At 39.1% G+C, this 20377-nt stretch overlaps 1 protein-coding gene across 3 annotated transcripts in view; it reads left to right on the forward strand.

The window, feature by feature from the left end:
• RIMS2 (regulating synaptic membrane exocytosis 2) overlaps window positions 1-20377 on the forward strand; it is a 422508-nt gene that overhangs the window by 66085 nt on the left and 336046 nt on the right. Inside the window, exon 5 of one of the 3 annotated variants that reach the window (XM_063131026.1) lies at window positions 5670-5681. The exons of the other annotated variants lie outside the window; for them this stretch is intronic. Within the exon in view, the coding sequence (XP_062987096.1) occupies window positions 5670-5681 (12 nt within the window). The remainder of the gene's footprint in view (window positions 1-5669; window positions 5682-20377) is intronic. 3 annotated transcript variants of the gene reach the window in all.

The following is a 20377-nucleotide window of genomic DNA, read 5'->3' on the forward strand; positions in this document are numbered from 1 at the left end:
AGAATATAAGAAGAGCCAACTGGATCAGACCAAGGGTCCATCTAGTCCAGCACTCTGTTCACACAGTCTGTCAACCAGGGACCCATAAGCAGGACACACTGCAACAGCACCCTCCTACCCATGTTCCCCAGCAATTGGTGTATATAGGCTTACTGCCTCTGATGCTGCAGGTAGCACATAGCCATCAGGACTTATAACCATTGATAGCCTTCTCCTCTAGAAATTTATCCAACCTCCTTTTAAAGCCATCCAAATTGGTGGCTGTCACCACATCTTATGGTAGCGAATTCCATAGTTTAACTATGTGCTGTGTGAAGAAGTTCTTCCTTTTACCTGTCCTGAATCTTCCACCAATGAGCTTCATGGGATGACTCCGGGTTCTAGTATTCTGAGCGAGGGAGAAAAAAGTTTCCTTATCCACATTCTCCACACCATACATAATTCTGTACATCTCTATCATGTCTCCTCTTAACCTCCTTTTTTCTAAACTAAACAATCCCAGCTGTTGTAACCTTACTGCCTCTTGATCTTTTCAGTTGCCCTTTTCAGCACTTTTTCCAGCCCTACAATCTTTTTTTAGGTATGGTGACCAGAAGTGTACATAGTATTCCAAGTGTGGTCGCACCATAGATTTCTATAAAGGCAGTATGATGTTGGCAGTTTTATTCTCAATTCCTTTTCTAATAATGCCTAACATAGAGTTTGCCTTCTTTACAGCAGCAGCACACTGGGCTGACATTTTCATGGAGTTGTCCACCATAATCCCAAGATCTCTTTCTTGGATGGTTACTGCTAGCTCAGATACCATGAGGTTATCACTGCATCACTTGCTTACATTGAACCATTGTGAGTCCCTTTTCACCAGAAGTCCATGTCCACTGAGCATGCTTAGTCCTCACGGGGCTGGTTTTTTTTTTTTTTTTGTGTGTGTGTGTGTGTCCCTTTAGGGTTCTCCCCTAAAGATTGTTTGTAGTTCTGCAAACCTCAGAGTTCCACCACTGGTGCTGATACCTCCTTTTTGTTTGTGGATTTTGCTGTTTTGGCTATATAAGGATCTAAAATGATGATACGTTTTGTGGCGTTTTAAGTTTGAATAGAGGTAGGGGTATAAGAATAAAAGGGAAAATCCCATAGCATAACACTTCCAAACGTCACTTAGGTTACTCAGATCATAGAGTATAATTACTGGAATGTCACTTAACAATTCTAAAAGATGAATCAAATGTGGTTTTGGAATGTGACTGGTCAGAGATTCAATTTGTCTCAAATAGGTGCTCTCCTAAACCACTTTTATTTATTTAAATTTATTTATTTATTAAATTTATATACTGCCCCATAGCCAAAGCTCTCTGGGCGGTTTACAAAAGTTAAAAACAGTGAACATTAAAAAGAATACAAAATTTAAAACCAACAAAAATATAAAAACAACTGTATAAAACAGTATCCATTTTAAACAACAACAGTTCTGGGGTCCATTAAAAAACAAACAAACTTAGCATATGTTGTTAATTACTGTTAAATGCCTGGGAGAAGAGAAAGGTCTTGACCTGGCACTGAAAAGATACCAATGTTGGTGCCAGGCAAGCCTCATCGGGGAGATCATTCCAGAATTGGGGAGCCACCACTGAAAAGGCCCTCTCCCTTGTTGCCATCCTCCGAGCTTCCCTTCGAGTAGGCATTTGGAGGAAGACCTTAGATGTTGAGTGCAGTGTACGGGTAGGTTCATGTCAGGTATTGTGGTCCCAAGCCGTGTAAGGCTTTATTCCACTGGTAGGTTGATTTTTTATTTATTAACATATTGTGATTCCAATAAAATAGTGTTTCTAAAAGTCAATAAAAATGACTTGTCTTATTGATTTCCGAAGTATGGTTCATAGTTCCAATGGAACTGATGAAAGGATTCATAAATCCCTGACTGATGTGAGTTGATTGGCGTCAGGCTAGAATTGAAGTGGCATGCAGAATTGAGGCCAGGAAGCAAAGCAACAGTTGTTTAACATACGTAATATATTTTCTAAGTTGCAGGTGGTGTAAAATATTTAATTTTTAAAGAAATTGATGGTTATTTAATAAAAATAAATTGATATTGCATTAAGGACCTGAGAGAGTTAAGAGCTGTAAAATGACCAGAGACAGTTAAGAGTCATTATTATAGTGCAAGTATCCTACTTTATTTAGTAAGTGAAATTTTAATAAAAGAGAAACCAGCACCATTGTGATTATTACACTTCTTCTAAAGTGTGAAAACCATGACAATGAAATAACAACTTTCAGGGTAAAAGATTATGGTGATATTATCTCAAAGTGCCAGAAATAAGTGAAAAGTAAAAGTATTACTGTATTTCTTCGATTGTAAGACACCATTGATTGTAAGAAGCACACTAATTTCAGTACCACCAACAGAAAAAAAAAACCTAAGACACACCCGCGATTCTAAGACGCACCCCATTTTTAGAGATGTTTATATGGGGGAAAAAGTACATCTTAGAATCGAAGAAACAGGATAGGTCAAAACAATGGAGAAGTTCTGTAGTGCTTAAAAATGTTTCGGGGTTCTTCAGTACTGATAGCAAGCGATTTCTGATGCTTATAAAATATATCTTATACACTAAAGAGTAGCATGGCTAGTGTGTTTTGCCCCCGGCTAAGGCAGTATAACTGAAATATAGGTTTATTATTAGGAAATGAGGCTGACATGGCATAAAATAATAAAAGTAAGATATTTCAAAATTAGTTTTGTCCCAGGAGATGAAAAGGATGTAGCTCATACATACTTGAATAGTTCCAGAGTTTTAGTAGTTAAATTCTCTTTCCCACAGCTTGATTCCAAGACCTGGAAGCAGGACTCTTGATAGGTACATAACAGCTCTAGGCTCGAAGTCTGTAGGATGTAAATTTGCATAACATTTACAAAGAACATAAGAAGAACCATGCATTCAGGCAACACAATAGTCAATGGTGGGGTAATAACCTAACTCGACAGTTGTTTATCTAGGGGGTACTCCCCACACAACATGATAATAATCAACCATGGTGTGGATTAGGATCAGCGTAGAGTTGACTATTATACCACACTGAGTAGACCTACTTATCCCCCGACCTCTGTCCTCCCGCTAGTATCCCATCAGCCATTGCTGCTGAAAATCTATCCAGCTGGACTACAGCGTCCGCCACAGCTTTAACTGATCTTGCCTTGTGACTCTGTGGCTGATGAAATAACCAATGGTGACCGAAGAAATAACCAATGGTGCCCTCCACACATCACGATAATCAATGGAGGTTCAAATAGCCAACTCTGCACAGCGTTGATTATTTGCCTTGGTTATTTTGGCCAAATTATCAACTATTGGTTAAAAAACTCACTCCACACAGCACGATAACCCATGGTGGGTGAAATAACCAACCATTCACTATTTAAACCACCATCGGTTATTGTGTTGTCTGAATCCAGTCCAAGAGTCCATCTAGTCCAGCACTCTATTCACACAGTGGCCAAACAGCTGTCGACTGATTCTCCATACCATTCACAGGCTACTTTATATGCATATATGCTTATTCAGAAATAATTACTAGAATTTGCATTTGATAGAAGGAAAGCCAACTAATTTCTTAACCAAATCATCCCCCATCAATGAATTTGCACCCATATTAGCTCAATTAATTTACACATTACCACCAATTAATTTATTATTTATTATTATTATTATTTATTTATATAGCACCATCAATGTACATGGTGCTGTACAGATAACACAGTAAATAGCAAGACCCTGCCGCATAGGCTTACAATCTAATAAGTTGTAGTAAACAATAAAGAGGGAAGGAGAATGCAAACAGGCACAGGGACGTGTAAACAGGCACTGGGTAGGGAGAAGCTAACAGTATAGAGTCAGAACAAACTCAATATTTGAAGGCTATTCTCATGCAGATGATCCAGATTTTGCTCCAAAATAATTTTTTCTTGAACCACACCCATTCATTAATCATTACATCATTACCCCCCTAAATTGTGATTTGGCAATGAATGGTTTATCAACCCTTAGAAAACATTGTGATTATAGGCTTGGTTCACAACAATGGCCTGGTTCAGACATAACACCTGAATGGATTTTGGGCTTGTTCCACAGTTTGCCATGGAGTGTGCAAATGATAATTTGCTTTCAAAGCAGCTCAAACCGAATTTCAAATTATGTTTTCATGGCAAGCTGGTTTGTACAAAGCATAGTTTGCCTGATTTGAGGACCACTGCAACCTAGGATTTGGGAATGTGAACAAAACATACAAATCTGAAGCCTCTTTATGATGGCCATGCAAAGGGATGGCCATTATGTGTTAACTGGGCCAGTGGGATAATTGTGGCATGGTGGGTTTTTTTTTACCTCTACAGCTATATCAGATAGAAGCTGAAATAATATTGCTGAAATTTGAATAACATGAAATTATTTATACTTTAATCACAAGAGTTCAAATAACATTATGAAACCTAAATACTGATGCAGATAGATTTTCTATATTAAAAATACTGTTAGATTTTTGCGGGGACCCAGTGCACTTGTGGCTTGTAAGCAAGTTTCCCCTGTACAAAACAACAACATTAAAATGTTTTTCAAATGATAATTCTGCTACTCTATTGCAACAAAAACAACAAAGAGACTTGTGGCACCTTAAAGACAAATTTATTCTAGCATGAGGTTTTGGGATGAAATGGACTATTGTCCCTGAACGTTTATGTCAGAATAAAGCTGTTAGTTTTTAAGGTTAGTTTTTAATGTTGTTTTAACATTAAAATGGCAATCTAGATTCTACAGCAAGAAAAGCTACATTCTGCAATCTGTATACATTATGCAGAGCAAATTGATTGGCATAATGTATTATGTATAATATAGTCTGCAATTTATAATACTTTTATATTTTTCTTGTTTTGCTCATCATAGGGATGGCTAAGGAGATTTGCAGGACTCTGAAGTCCCTCTAACAACTCTTAGGGAAAATATTAAGTCACCCCTCTCACTTGCAGGATTTCAGCAAACATTGGGCATAGACATTCAAGAATATATTGGCAGCTTTAATGGCTAGGGCCTTGTTGTTGTTGTTGTTGTTGTTGTTGTTGTTTGCTTTGTAAATCAAAGCAGATATTCTTAAGAACCTGAATTCTGTGCACAGCACCACTTCCTTCTACACTACTGTGGCAAGCAGACAGTCCTGTTTCTAACCCTGCCTTCTCAACCTGCTGCCGTCCAGTTGTGTTAGACTGTAACTCCCATCATCCTTAGCCAGCATGGCCAATATAACTAAAACATAATTATAAATCATTGTTTGATTAGCCAAACTATTGTTGTTTTGTGCATCTACTGTCATGTAATACCTTGCTCTTTTGTCTAGTAGTCTGCAAGTTCTATGTAGGTGAAAAGCCTTCAGCAATACTGACACTTCTGGAGGATTGCAATATTAGGTACTATTGTTAGCAACTGTAGGGCTCATTTCTATTCAGAAGCATAGAACTTTTGGCAATATACTTTTAATGTAGTTTTTGCATTTATAACTTCTTTGCAGTCTATTTACTAACAGATCCTGCTGGTTTCCCCCCCACCAGAAATAGAAGTAACGTCCTTTTTCTCTTTTGTCTTTTCCTGTTCTTTCTTACTTGCTTTCATGGATATGCTCTCCAGGAGGATAAAGTGGTTAGAAACTTTTCTTTTGTCTCAGATAATTTGGGGGTTGGTTTTTCATGTTCATGTTTGGGTTTTGTCCTCCCTTTACTGAGGTGCAATTTGGGGCTGATTTAAAGTTTAGCAGCACTGTGGAAAATGGGTGTTTGCCTGTTGTTGTTGTTGTTGTGATAAATATATAATGTGTGATGAGGAGACACATATCATCAGGCACTGCAGACATACAGAGGATTTTCACCACAGAGCTCTAATAGTTGCGATTCCCTGCTGCATGTCCATTCTATGGTTGAAGATGTGACTCTCCCCTTCATACTTGTTTACACTGCCAAAGAAGAGACATACATATGTATATACATACATACATTCTGTATATCTGTGGTACTTGTAGTACAGCCTTCCTCAACCCTGTGCCATCCAGATGTTTTCAATGTCAACTCGGAGCATTCTCCACCATTGGTCATGCTGGCTGGTGCTGATGGGAGTTGAAGTCCAAAACATCTGAAGGGAATCATGTTGAGGAAGGTTGGAGTTGTATGAATCTGCTCTCACTAAATTTGTTAGCTGTTTTAAATTTTACATATGATATGTGTGCAATTTAGTGGATAAATATGCAAAATTAATAATCAACTCAACATTAATTGGTTTTCTGTTGAATGTTGCAGTATGGGATTGTAGGAGTAGAGACTTATATACAGTGGCTTTTAAAGATTTATAATAATTATTTGTAGCCTACTTTATCTCATTGGCTAACTGGGCCTCATTTCATTGACATGCTTGTCACTGTCCCCAAATGGCTCACAATATAAACTTACTATCAAAGGCTGCAGCCCTAAACAACTTATTAATGAGTAATGCCCATGAAAAGAGTGGACTTACTTCTGACGTGCATGCGATTGCAATCCAACCTACATGATGCTAAAGTTTTTAACACACACACACACACACACACACACACACACACACCATATAGAAGCTATTTAGGGTATAAAATATTGTAGAATTTATTGGCCTTTAAGTGTAAGCATTCATGTATGCAATTATGCCATGCTGCACATATCATATGATCCTTATTATTAAAACAAGAAGAACATTATGCATGCATATCTAAAGTATCTTTAAATGTTGATTTCATTTTACTTGCTTGCAGGAGAAAAAAATGAATTAATTAAAGACTAAAGTACACTATTAAATGGTATTTTGAAAGTACTCTTTCATTCACTCCCACCACTGATAGAAAATAGAGAAACATATAAGACTTAGAATAAATATGTTCTTTGAATCCAGCTGTAGCTTATTTGAATAAAGAAGGAAGAAAACAAAACATGACTCTAACAATTTTACAGCTTTTAGGCTGCAACCCTATACCCACTTACATAGGGGTAAACCCCATTGAACTCAGTGGGCTTACTTCTCAGTAGGAACATAGGTTGCAGTATATTAGTGAAAATTCTCTAGCTGCCATTTACCATTTTTTGTGAAGGTAAAGTAAAAGCATTTGCACAAGATGAAGTCTATAGTGAGTTGTGCCTAAAGTTTATTAGTTGAAATAGTTATTTAGATATCTTTGAGACTATTATTACATAAATAATTTGATGACTTCTACCCAAAAGGTTTAAGAGTTTAAGATTAGATCTATTTTTTATTTTGTTTAAGTTTAATGAATACTTTTGTAGCAGTTTTTAACCTGATGCACTGTACATTGGAAGAGTGTCTGTTTGTGTATGGGGTGGTGTTAAATGCCTCTAAACAAAATAAATAAGAACCCTTCCAAATGTCCCCAGGGACTTTCCTGATTTTCAATTTCTATTGTAGCTTTTTGTGCTCCATTGGGTACTACTGATTAGCTCTTTGGGGGAAGGGGTTGCTATAGGAAGAGGCTCTTGAAAAGACCCAATACATGCATGGAAACCCTTGGATCTTGCTATAATCTTGTAATTCTTAGTCTTAATCATGTTTGCTTCAGAGTAATGGCTACACAACATACTCTCAGTGTGCTTGCTGTAAATGAGTACAGGAAATCTTGTCTGAAGCGGTACGATACTAGAATAGTACATTATGTGTATTATACAGTGCTGTATACTCAGACTAGTAGTGACTCTGCAAGCCCCCAGGGACAAGAAGATCTTTTCAAGTCTTGTTATAAAAGATCCTTGACTGAAACCTGGATCTTTCTGCATGCTTAGATTGTACTTGAGCAGTAAACATTCCCAGCTGGAGAATGGATACATATTGTTTATTGAATTTCATGGCTTTGTGTAATGGATGACCACACAGGAAAGAAGCCATATAAATGTATGGGATGTGGGAAAAGCTTCAGCTGTAGTGGGACCTTGAGTAGACCTCAAAAAACCCACACAGGGGAGAAACTATACAAATGTGTGGAGTGTGGAAAAGCTTCAGTCGTACGTTCACCCTTACTTTACATCAAAGAATTCACGTTTGAAAGGTCATGATTCTCCTCTCCCACCCTATCTTGCTCCCCTAGGGGAAAAGCTTATCTTGGGGGGCAGAATAAAATAGCTGGCAGTGGCCTTAGTGAAGATGGATTAGAATGTAAGCCTATGCGGCAGGGTCTTGCTATTTACTGTTTTACTCTGTACAGCACCATGTACATTGATGGTGCTATATAAATAAATAAATAAATAAATAATAATAATAATAAAATAATATTAAGGGAAGTACAGGAAGGAAGAAGTCCCATTTATGTGCACATTGACTTCTGAAGTTGCCACTGGAGTAACATAAAGAGAAAGATTGTAGACTGTAGTTCTCATCAGCTAATTTGAGACGCTACCGCAAACAACTAGTTAGGCATTGTATTTTAAGTGGAACTAATGCAATAATATTTGGCATGGAGAGATCGGTAGACAATAACTTAGGGCAACTTTCCCCAACTTGGTGCTCTACAGAGCTTTTGGGCTTCAACTCCCAATCAGCTCCAGCCAACAAATCCAATTGTTAGGACTGCTGGGAATTGTAGGACACCACGTTAGGGAAGGCTGACTGAGGGGCATGAAAGTTGGTACTCGGGTTCCTAAGGCGGAACAAAATGTTTTAGAATTAAAACTTCTGCTTACAAAATGCCCACATCAGGTTCTCTGTATTTTCAGATCTTTTCATATAAAAGCTCCAAAAAGCAGGGATATTTAGTAGGCATTACCTTGTTTTAAATTTTTATTTATTTTACCTTTTAATACTTCTAAATCCAAGAATTATTTCTTTAAAACCCAAGAATTAGATATTGATCCATTAGACATTACTCTTTGGTTGTGATCACTTATATAATGAAATTTATTAATTTTATGATACTTTCCTCACCTCTGCCAAAGTTCAGTAATATGTATCCTTCACCAAGCAGAGATTGGTGTCACAATTCTTAAACCAGCATGTTATCTTTGTAAAGTGAGCATGGCTTTGCAGCACTGCACTCATGCAGACCAATGACTTAGGGGGCACCTATATGATGCCATTTTGGTAGCTGATTCCCTCAAAACCCCACAGCATTACTACTGAGAGGTGTAATCGATAAAGTTACATGGCAAGAGGGAGTGCGAGCTATCTAACTAGGAAAACCTGCAGTGCTGGCAGCCATTCGGCTGCCCCCTGCCCTGTGTTCCTGCGCTTACCCTGTCCTTGGATCCACCCCTAGTAATGGCTACTGATAGATGAAGAAACAATGTGTGACCTCGGACCAACTGAAAACAACACCATGAAAAAGCGCAGTTTGGGGGGAAAGCCCAAATTGGCTGTAAGTTGGCGGTGACTGCATATAAACAATGCAGCACCATTGCGCAGCCACGACAGGGTATAGAGGGCATATAGATAAGCCCTTAGTTCCACTTATTCTCATAGCATCATATCCTTAAACTCCTAAGGGTTACATTAGGCCTTAGCTAGACCTAAGGTTTATCCCGAGATTGTCCCGGGGTCATCCCTGTTCATGTAAATGACACACAGGATATCCCCGGAGCAGGCAGGGATGACCCTGGGATAAACCTTAGGTCTAGCTAAGGCCTTAGACTTTTCATATACCTCTGTATGCTGTTGTTTTGGTTTCTCCAATATATGCAGGTGCAGCATATGCCAATGGCAGGTGCTGGGCTGGGGTAGGTGAGAAATAGAAGGAAAAGAAGGAGACATCTTCTTGTTTTGATACTGAGATTCTAGGATTGAACTCACTATTAGCCTAACTATACCTACTTCAGCTTCTGAGGTATGGGTTGACCTGTAAATTGCATGGCATCATTTGTTAATAAACTTTCTATGTTTATTAGATAAACTTTAATGACGGGTTCTCTCTTTGAATTATGTTTCTTAAATTTGTGGAAAGTTTAAGATATAAATTCTGAAAAATGAATATAATATAAATTCAAATTAGTTCTCCATGAGTTTCTCTCCTCATTAGCTTTTGAGATCTTAAGAAAGAACAGTAAAATCTCCCAACTGACTGATAATAGCTCTAATGATTTCAATGTGGTTCTTCAGTTCCATAGAGTGAATTTTTCAAAGCCTCTGTAATTGTATTAATTCACATCAGGCAAATAATCATCAACCTTTCCTATCCTGAATATCATGCTTTTCCTACCTTAACTGTAGTCCTCTGCATGCTTCGGAATACATTCCTTTGAGATCACTGGAGCTTACTATTAAGCATGTGCATGGAGGAAATCAGTCTTTGTTCTTAGTTTGCCAATTTTTTGGTTACAATTTACCTTGTGAAAATTGAAGTGTATTAGACATTGACAATTCATCCTCCTTTGTGTCTTCTGAAGAGAGATCATTCTGCAGCCTCTTCCCCCTTTTTCTGTGCAAAATCCCTTCTTAAGATTTCTGCATGCCTGCACAATTTTATATTTGAAATCTTTATTTGGAATATTTATATACCACTCTTCAACAAAAAAGTTTTCAAAGTGCTTTATAGCCAGGGCAAGCTTTCACATTTAGATATTCTACCATCCAACAAAGGAACAGACTCTCTCACCTTACAACTGAATGTCAACTCATGTCAGCTCAAAGCCTCCATTCACCCCCTGCCCAACACCAAATTTGGGAATGGATCAGTTAATTACCAGGCTAGAAGGGCAGGGCTGCTTCTGCCATGCAGTTCTTCCACATTTGATAGCAACTAGAATTCTGGGCCCTGTGTGTGGGGAGGGGCTTGATAGAGTTCTCTCCTTCCATGCTGGCTGTCTTGGCTTCAGCGAAGAGTAACCCTTCCTGGAAGCACATTCCCACCCAACCTCAATTCAGATCCGAGAGCTGATCAGTTCACATTGTCTGAGACAAGAAGGCAGGGCTGCTCTTGCAACAGAGTTATTCCCTCAGTCAGTTGATTTGATGGCAGTAAAAACACTTATATTTATTTGTCATTTATATTTATTTGTGAACCGCCGAGAGAGCTCCGGCTATTGGGCGGTATAGAAATGTAATAAATAAATAAATAAATAAAGCTCTACATTTCCTTGCTGTATAGATTTAGTGCAGGAATAATCTTTTAAACCTATAACACAAGAAAATGACTAGGGACACAAGGCTTCTCTCTCTCTCTTTCTAACAGAAAGGTTTCTCCATTTTGTGAAGTAAGGCCTTTTCTATATATTTCTAAAGGCAGAGTGTGCATGTGACAATATAAAACTGGTTCGAAGAGAGCAGGGTAGCTCAGGGCCTCTTCCCATTGTAGACATCACCTATGTCTATCTGCAGAAAGCCCCATGTTGGTCCGCCAAATGCTGCTAACCACACTGGGCAAGGCTTGCATATGTTGATGTCAAGATCATCCCATGTCCAGAACCAGAATTGGATGACACCATTGCGGAGAAGGAAGTCCCCACCATGGGACCAGAACTCACTGTGACCTGAGGGAAATCCACAAACACCAAATCAGGACACACATCACCTTGGGCACCTGTAGAATCACCCCATGTGGCTCCAAACTCTCCACCTTCCAGAGCCTGGAGACTCTATGCTCTTAGGGATCTCAGGGATTGCATGAGCAAAGATGGAAGCAGGCCTAAGCTGAAGCTCAGAACGACCAACATTAATTGTCTAATGTCAAGAGTCTACTGAAGGCAGCATCTTTATCATGAAAGGTATGTGTCCTGACCTGACCATACTTAAGTGCCCAATACACACTCTGAAGGGTGGGGCAGTTTGGCTATCAGTTGCTGTCTGGAAGCAGTTGAAGCAACAATCATTTGGCCCAGTTCCTGGATTGTTGAACACCTGGAAAGTGTTCAACAATCTGGTCTCTAGGCCTTTTATATTTGATAAAATCTGCTTAATGCAGCTAGTTGGCTCCTCTGTCCTTCAGTACGCTGGCCTCCATGCCGTTGGTGAGCCTTGATAGTGCTGGGGCCAGCTCTGTTGCCCTACAGCACTTTTGCCTTAAAGCCTCTGATTTTCAGTGAACTTCGTTGGCTCTCGTGGATCACTTTCCTGGAACAATATGGTTCTTTCATGCTAATGCTGGCCTTCCTCTGCTATGGCATGGAAGTGATTGTGATAAAAGGGGGAACAGTATCTCATATCCAATTCTTATTCCCTCTACAATGATTTTGTTGGCAAAGGGGAATTGCCTTTTATAACCAAAAAAATCTTGAGTGGAAAGTAAATTGTACTCTAGGGATATTGTCTGGTTATCACCCTTTTGCCGAAGAAAAGATCAAAGAGAAGATAAAACTGGATCTACTGGTAGATCTCTTGGCAATTTGATTGCCCAGGATTTCTAACAGTGACAGCAATTAAATGAATCCTCCCTCACCTGTGCCTTAAACTGTACTGCTGAAATGCAGAAAGCTTGGGTGGAGGCGAGCATTCAGGAGTTGATTTGAGTGTAGAAGGATTGTGAGCTGCATTCAGTTCCGGGACTCAAAAACAAATTCCTTGGCTCAGAATTCTTTAATTCTAAGTGTATGTCTTTTGCATTATGCTCCAGTTGTTGGATCTTGGGATTCTAGTAAAAACAAAGTAGATCTCACAAGACCGAAGATTTGTGAGATCTACACTGCTTTAAACACATTGATAACATTGATAGGAAATGTCACATGCTGAAATGCCTTATACATCATTGGTTAACATGATGTATGAACCCAGCCAGTGAGTCAGACCAATGATCCATGTAGCAAAGTATTGCCTGCCCTGACTGGCATAGACTCGCTAGGATTAATGCTATCATTTTTGTCAAACCCATGAGATTGCACCTGAAGCATGTGGTCTGTGTCTGAAGTAAACAAACTTCAAAGTGATCTTGATAGGCTGAAGTGCTGGGCTGAAAATAACAGAATGAAATTTAATAGGGATAAATGCCAAGTTCTACATCTAGGAAATAGAAACCAAATGCACAGTAACAAGATGGGGGATACTTGCCTCAGCAATATTACAAACAAGAAGGATCTTGGAATTGTTGTAGATCACAAGCTGAATATGAGCCAACAGTGCGATATGGCTGCAAGAAAGGCAAATGCTATTTTGGGCTGCATTAATAGAAGTATAGCTTCTAAATCGCATGAGGTACTGGTTCCTCTCTATTTGGCCCTGGTTAGGCCTCATCTCGAGTATTGTGTCCAGTTCCTGGCTCCACAATTCAAGAAGGACGCAGACAAGCTGGAGCGTGTTCAGAGGAGGGCAACCAGGATGATCAGGGGTCTGGAAACAAAGCCCTATGAAGAGAGACTGAAAGAACTGGGCATGTTTAGCCTGGAGAAGATAAGATTGAGGGGAGACATGATAGCACTCTTCAAATTCTTAAAAGGCTGTCACACAGAGGAGGGCCAGGATCTCTTCTCGATCCTCCCAGAGTGCAGGACATGGAATAATGGGCTCAAGTTACAGGAAGCCAGATACCGGCTGGACATCAGGAAGAACTTCCTGACTGTTAGAGCAGTACGACAATGGAACCAGTTACCTAGGGAGGTTGTGGGCTCTCCCACACTAGAGGCATACAAGAGGCAGCTGGACAATCATCTGTCAGGTATGCCTTAGGTTGGATTCCTGCATTGATGGCCTTGTAGGCCCCTTCCAACTCTACTATTCTATGATTCTAAAGCTCCTCTTTCATAACATCAATTGAGGCATAATTTAAAAGCTTTTCAGTTGCAGAGTCAGAATGTGTAATTGCGGTTGACTCTTAAGGTATATTTGCCAGCTGGTGAGGCATTCAGAAAAGATATCAAATGCTGTTAAGTTTCAGACATAGGCTTTTATCAAAGTTAGCTAAGCAAATCCCTTGTTTTAGCCACAGGTGTGTAACAGCACACCTAGGCTTCTTTTAGTACACTTGGACATTATGACACAGCAGGGGACTATGAATATTTAACAAGATAGATTTGGCTTCAGCTGCTGGAAACCAGTGCCGATATATATAAATAATGAAGACATTGCTAGTAAGACTGTAAAGTAGAAAATATATCTAGGCTTTCTTTTGTCCTTGGCTGTGTGCTCAAGAGCTCTGTATGGATAGTATCTATTAAGTATAGCTGACTGAAAACTTTGGGATTTACATGGAAGTGTCCTTGCTTACAACTGGATTAATCCACCTTTTTAAACAGTATATTAATGCTTTATTCTCTTTTGAATGGTAATTTATGACAAGATTTTCCATTTTACGGTTATATACATTGGAGATGCTACAGCAAGGTGTGATTTTAAAAGAAGCAAGCTTGCACTCATATTTTAAAGGTCTTGGATTCAATAATTTTACAACACCACGTTATTTCCATTTTAAAATATCTTGTTGTAACAAGGCAGTTATCCAAAGTACAAAATATCCAAAGTACAACATATCAGTAATGCATTGGTTTTAATAATAAAAAGATGTCTACAGTTATGATCGTGGGGATCCTCGGAGAAGAATGGATTTCAGGTAGCTAAATTCAGTTTCTTAGTTTGTGTGGGCTGTTATTTGTGGATTTTTAAAAATGTAGTGTCCGCATTGTAAGATAATTTGCTCAGTACAGCTTGTTTAAACAACTTTCTGAATTTTGAAACTATGCATATAAGAAAAGTTATCGGCGTTCTGGGTCATTGATAAGGGTGGTGTCCACGAAAGCAGTAACTTCATATAGCTGAAATTATATGTCGCAACCTATATTTAATGAACTCTATGTATATATGGCACATCTATCAAATGTTAAAACATATATTAGTATAATTTTGTCGCTCAACAGTTTTGTGTTCATTGACTTGTGTGTATAGGATAATAACCTAAGTAAGGCTTTACCAATCCTAAATATTTGAACTGGTTGACAACCAAAGGCCATAGTTTTTGGCAACTTCTAAATATGAATATACTGTATCTACTTGTACTTTGTGGACAAGTGGTGTAAGTAACCATTTTAAGTTCTTGTCTGCAGCAATGGGATAAAACAGTTTCAAGTAATTTCCCTTCTTATACTATGTAGTTCGCAGAGATCTTGGATTTGGTGGGGAAATTATGTAATGTTACATTTTTACATGAATGTCTAAGGTAGAAAATGGTAATATGTTTTAAATGGATATTTAGGGTAAAAGATTCAGCAATGTCTTAGAATTTCTCAAATAAAAAGATAAACTGCCTAGGTGATGCATTTAGCTGTTATTTAGTTATTATTGAATAAGTACACATGTTTGGTTTGCCATTTTACTGTTTTTCAAGGATGTTTATCTGTATTAAATTAACATTGTATCTTTAAAAATAATCAATTCAAAGTCCAACAATAGATTATTTAAGTAAACAACAATAAAGCATAGCAGTAGTGAAGAATTAAACAAGCATGAAGAGTAGCAGACTAACAATTGAGGTCTACATGCAACATCCTATAACAGAATAAGAAATTGGTAGTGAAGTGAAGCACATTTCTCAGTTCTGACATATTCAAAATTTGAAAACAATTATTCTCTACTTCCTGAACCAGCTTGGCACTAGTTCTACGAAGGTTTATTTAGTTTATTTTTAAGCTTCACCCTCACTCCTTTTCTGGTGCCACTGCCCTGACCAAAATTTTTCCTAAGAAACTGACAACTCTGATTTACTTACAAGTTCAAGGACTGAATTATACATTGATGGCAGTAAAATAAAGAATCAAAAGCTCTTGGCAGAATCAGGGTCTCTTTGTTTAGGGATAAGAGTTCATGTGAACAACAGCCAGAGCCATCTCTGATGGCTTTCCCCAACCTAGTGCTGTCGAGATATTTTGGACTATAGTTCCTGTAATCACTGACAATGACACTACAGGATGGGAGATTCAGATTGCAGAGTCAGGGATGTGTGTTTAATGCTCTTCCTCCCAGTTTCCCCAATTTAAATAACTCTCCTGAAGGTGGTATTTTCCCCATGTAGAAAACATATGGGTAACTATATGTTTTTCCCATCGGCAAAGTAGTATGTTCAAGGAGCAATTTTCAATAAGAAAATGACACTGGGGTAGTGGTGGTGATGGAGTTATCCCCCTCCTTCAACGCCATGGTCCCAATGTGAATCAGCTCATTCCTCCCATGGCTGCTCTTCTATTAAAACAAAAACCTATAGGAGATCCTGCTTATGGAACTCCAATGTCAAATTTAATTTGGCCCTTAAAAAGGTGACCTTTAGGAAGGAGGATAGGTGTTGTGTTGTAGTTCCTGTGATAGCACATGGTTAACTTGGACTGTGGCGAGCTTGTTTCTTTTGAGTGGCCTGCCCTAATACTAGTTCAAGGGTGTCCAGAACCTCTCTCCTTTCATTAATGTGTCTGCAACCCACTGCACAAATGATATTTTTAAGCAAACCTCATTCAGATACATGGCATCTAGATTAGCATTAGAGCCTGAGGTACAGGTTGTAATTTTTAATTTAGTTCAGTTCAGTTTATTGCTTGTTAGCCAAACAGGTTTTTGCATAAACATCAGATTAAAAATACAAAGTGTCAACATGCAAGAAAATGAGGCAAGATATAATAGGAAAACAAGTAATAATGTAACAAACCATCAACTGATTTGTATACTAAAATTATTAAATCAATTAAAATTGCTCAATAGCCTATTGTCATCTGCCAAGGTAAAAAAAAATCCTCTTCCCTAGAGGCAATAAAAATAAGATTTTGTTATTGAGGTATTGAGATTTTGATATTGGAGGTATATCCAATATCAGTGTGGTGTAGTGGCTAGAGTGGACTGGGAGTCAGGAGATCTGGGTTCTAGTCCCCTCTTAGCCATGGAAGCTCACTGCGTGACTTTGAGCCAGTCACAGATTATCATCCTAATAGGGTTGTTGTTTCGAGAATAAAGTGTAGAGGAAGAGGGTTATATATGCTCTTGGGTTCCTTTGAGGTAAAAGGGTGGAATATAAATGTAATAAATACAGCATTAAGGATCAAGGTATTGAGTTCTTAAATCTAGATACGCTGGGCTTTCCAGAAAAAACTGAACCAAATTCTTTACCTTCTGGTGTTCAACTCTACAGTATCTGGTCATCTTAATTTGGCCACTATAGTGTTCCTTAACCTCAATTAACTGCAGGGTGTTTAATTTGCATTTAGCTAATGGGCAAATAAAAGGGAGATATGGGAGCAGTTTTCCTGGAAGGACTATAAAACCTTTATATAGCATCTTGGAACAACATGTGGTCACTAGCGAAGTTGTAGTCTTGAAGTCAGCATCTATCAGGCTTCTTGAGACTTCCAGACCATCATAGCTCCTTGCAATCAAATAGCCCACTGAAAAACCCAGTTCAGAAATGATTTCATGCTTTTTGGTGGCCATGATTCTACCCCAATGTTGTAAAACACCAGTAGACGAGAGGAGAGGCCTGTTGAAAAATTATCTTAAGGCAGAAATAAATAGCTGCCTTCTGGGCTAAGGTTCCCACCAAATAACAGGCTGTTTTGCTTCAAACAATTGCCTTGGGGGTGGATCAGAAATCCGTGCTGTTTCTATTCCAGGGCTGAGATATCTAAGTGAACCCATACAGGAGCTGGATCAGTTGTTTGCTTTTGTGAAGCTCAAGCAGGGTCATCACTAACTTCCCACCTGATCCAGCCAAGTAACGAAAAACAGCAGTAGCATTTACATTGGCTGCCAGTCTAGTGGCTTTTAAATGAGTAGATCAGGATCTGGGAATTTTAAACATCACACTGAAATATTTATATGTGTCAACCATTTCCAGCAACTGATGATCTAATTTCGGTATTTCAGCATTGGTATTTTTTCCTCTTCTTCCCAAACACCAGAATGTTAGTTTTGGAGTAGTTAACCTATAAACGTTTCCTAGTGCAATATGAACTTAAGGCTCTCAAAAGTCTATGCTTCCCCAAATGGGTATGTAACCGAAGAATGGCATCATCAGAATAGAATAGAAATACCCCTCTCTCTTAACTCTATACCAGAAAAAGAGTTTGTAAGATATCATTAACATAAAAATTAAATAAAAGCAGTGCCAACAGGCACTCCTGTTGCACTCTCTTATTCTCAGTAATGACTTCTGCTAAACTGTCTCCCCGTAGTAATTCTGACACGTATACTAGAATTATCATAGAAATGCTAATTTTTAAATGGTTCTTTTGAAAGAAGAGTGTCATTACAAAAAATAACTTTCTGTGTTTAGAAAGTGTAGAAGCACATATAGCCCTGTGTTTACTCCTGTGTCACTGGTGTTAAAAAACTTCTTCTTGAGAGATCTATCAAATGATCAGGGTGATGGGCTCGCTTATTGGAAAGGTTAGCTTCTGAGTATCTGCACTTTGTTGCAGATTGAGAGTGGGAATTGAATACTTTCTACTTAGGCCCAATTGAGATGACAAAATTAAACATCTAGATCTCCCCTGAAGTTGCTATTTGCACTGGGGTAGGGGAGATTGGGAAAACGATGCTGGAGAAAGGGTTAATTCTCCTTTTCAGAGCTGCCTCATTTCAGTTCAATTCATCTCATGGTTGCTTAAAACAAACAAACAAACATGGGAGATCCAATTACAAATCTTCTGCCATCTCATCCGTTTTGGCCCTCAAATATTTCTTCTGCCAGCAAGGGTGTCTTCACAAGGGCCTCTCTTGCAGATGTTAATAACTGAGTAGGTTCCTACTGAGATAGGCAGTGCCTCAGATAGTCAGATCCTAAGCCATTTAGAAATTTAAAGGTTAGCACCAACATCTTGAATTGAGTCCACAAAACAATTGGCAACCAGAGCAGATATTTCAGTATTGGGGTAATGTGGTTCCAGTACTATTTGTTGCATTTTCCACCAATTGAAGATTCTGGACATTCTTCAAGCCACAGAGAGCGCATTGCAGTAGTCTAACTGTGATGTAACCAAGGCATGGATAACTGTCACCAGATCAGACTGACTCAAGAACAGTCACAGTTGACAAAGTAGATGTAGTTGTACAAGGGCACTCCTTGCCTCCTCTGCCACCTGAAGTTCCAAGGACAGCATAGGATCAAAGAGCCCCAGCAAGCTACAAACCTGATCTTTCAGGGGGAGTGTGACTCCATCCAGAAATGGTTTAATCCCAATTCTGGAGCCAGGCTTTCTATTGACCAACAGCATCTCTCTCCATTCTAGATTTAGGCTGTAGCTAGACCTAAGGTTTATCCCAGGATCATCCTGGGTTCGTCCCTACCTGAGCACTGGATGCCCTGTGTGGCACTTAGATGAACAGGTTTGACCCCAGGACAATCCTGGGATAAACCTTAGGTCTAGCTACGGCCTTAGTCTCAGCTCGTTCACCCTTATCCAGCCCCTTATCAAACTTAGGCTATGTTCAAGGGTATTGACTGCTTCCTTAGAGTTGGGTAACAAAGAGCAATAGAGCCGAGTGTCATCAGCATATTAATGGCATCTCACTCCAAAGCTCTGGAGGACATCTCCCAGTGGTTTAGTATAGATGTTAAATAATGAAGAGGCAGAACAGAACCTTGTGGGACACCATAGACCAACAGCTGCGGTGCTCAACAGTAGTCACCCATGGCTCAACAGGAACATGACCTGACTTGACAGAACCATTGCAATACAGTATCTCCATGGCCAAGCTGCCCTAAGCGGCTCAGACAAATACCATAGTCGATGGTATTAAAAACCATTGAGAGGTCCAGAAGAACTCCCCTATCCAATTCCCAGTATAGATCACCCACAAGACAGCCAAGGAATTCTTATTCCGATATCCTGACCAAAAGCCCAGTTGGAGCCAGATAATCAGTATCATCCAAATGTGTTTGGACTTGTGAGACCACCACATTTCTGAACACCTTGGTGAAGAATGGAATATTTGAGACTTGTTCATAACTTCCCAGATCTTTTGAGTCAAGGCAAGCTTTCAGTAATAAAAGTCTTATTACTGCCTCCTACAAGAAATATTCTTCTCCCACAGGGAGGAATTAATCACTCCCTTTAGCCATCTGACTAGTTCCACCCTTGTTGATTTAATCAGCCAGGATGGACAAGGATTGAACAAACGAGTGGTAGCCTTCACTTCTCCAGATACTTTGCCCACCTCCTTCAGATCCACAAGCTGGAAAGAATCCAGACCAATTGTACAGGCCATTGCAAGGTTTTATCCACCTGATGTGCCCCAGTGTTGTAGTCCATATCAAGGCAAATCTGAGTGACTTTATCTGTAAAGAATGAAGCAAATCATTCACAGCAAGCCTCTGGCTTTTCTGGCTGTCCTTCTCCAGCATCCTGATGAAGAAGTCCTGGCACAGTGTGGAAAAGCATGGGCAAGCTATTCTATGTAGATATGATGGAGGCAGAGATATATGC

The sequence above is a fragment of the Elgaria multicarinata genome, chromosome 7 (assembly GCF_023053635.1).
Source record: "Elgaria multicarinata webbii isolate HBS135686 ecotype San Diego chromosome 7, rElgMul1.1.pri, whole genome shotgun sequence".
In the NCBI taxonomy this organism is placed as follows: domain Eukaryota; kingdom Metazoa; phylum Chordata; class Lepidosauria; order Squamata; family Anguidae; genus Elgaria; species Elgaria multicarinata.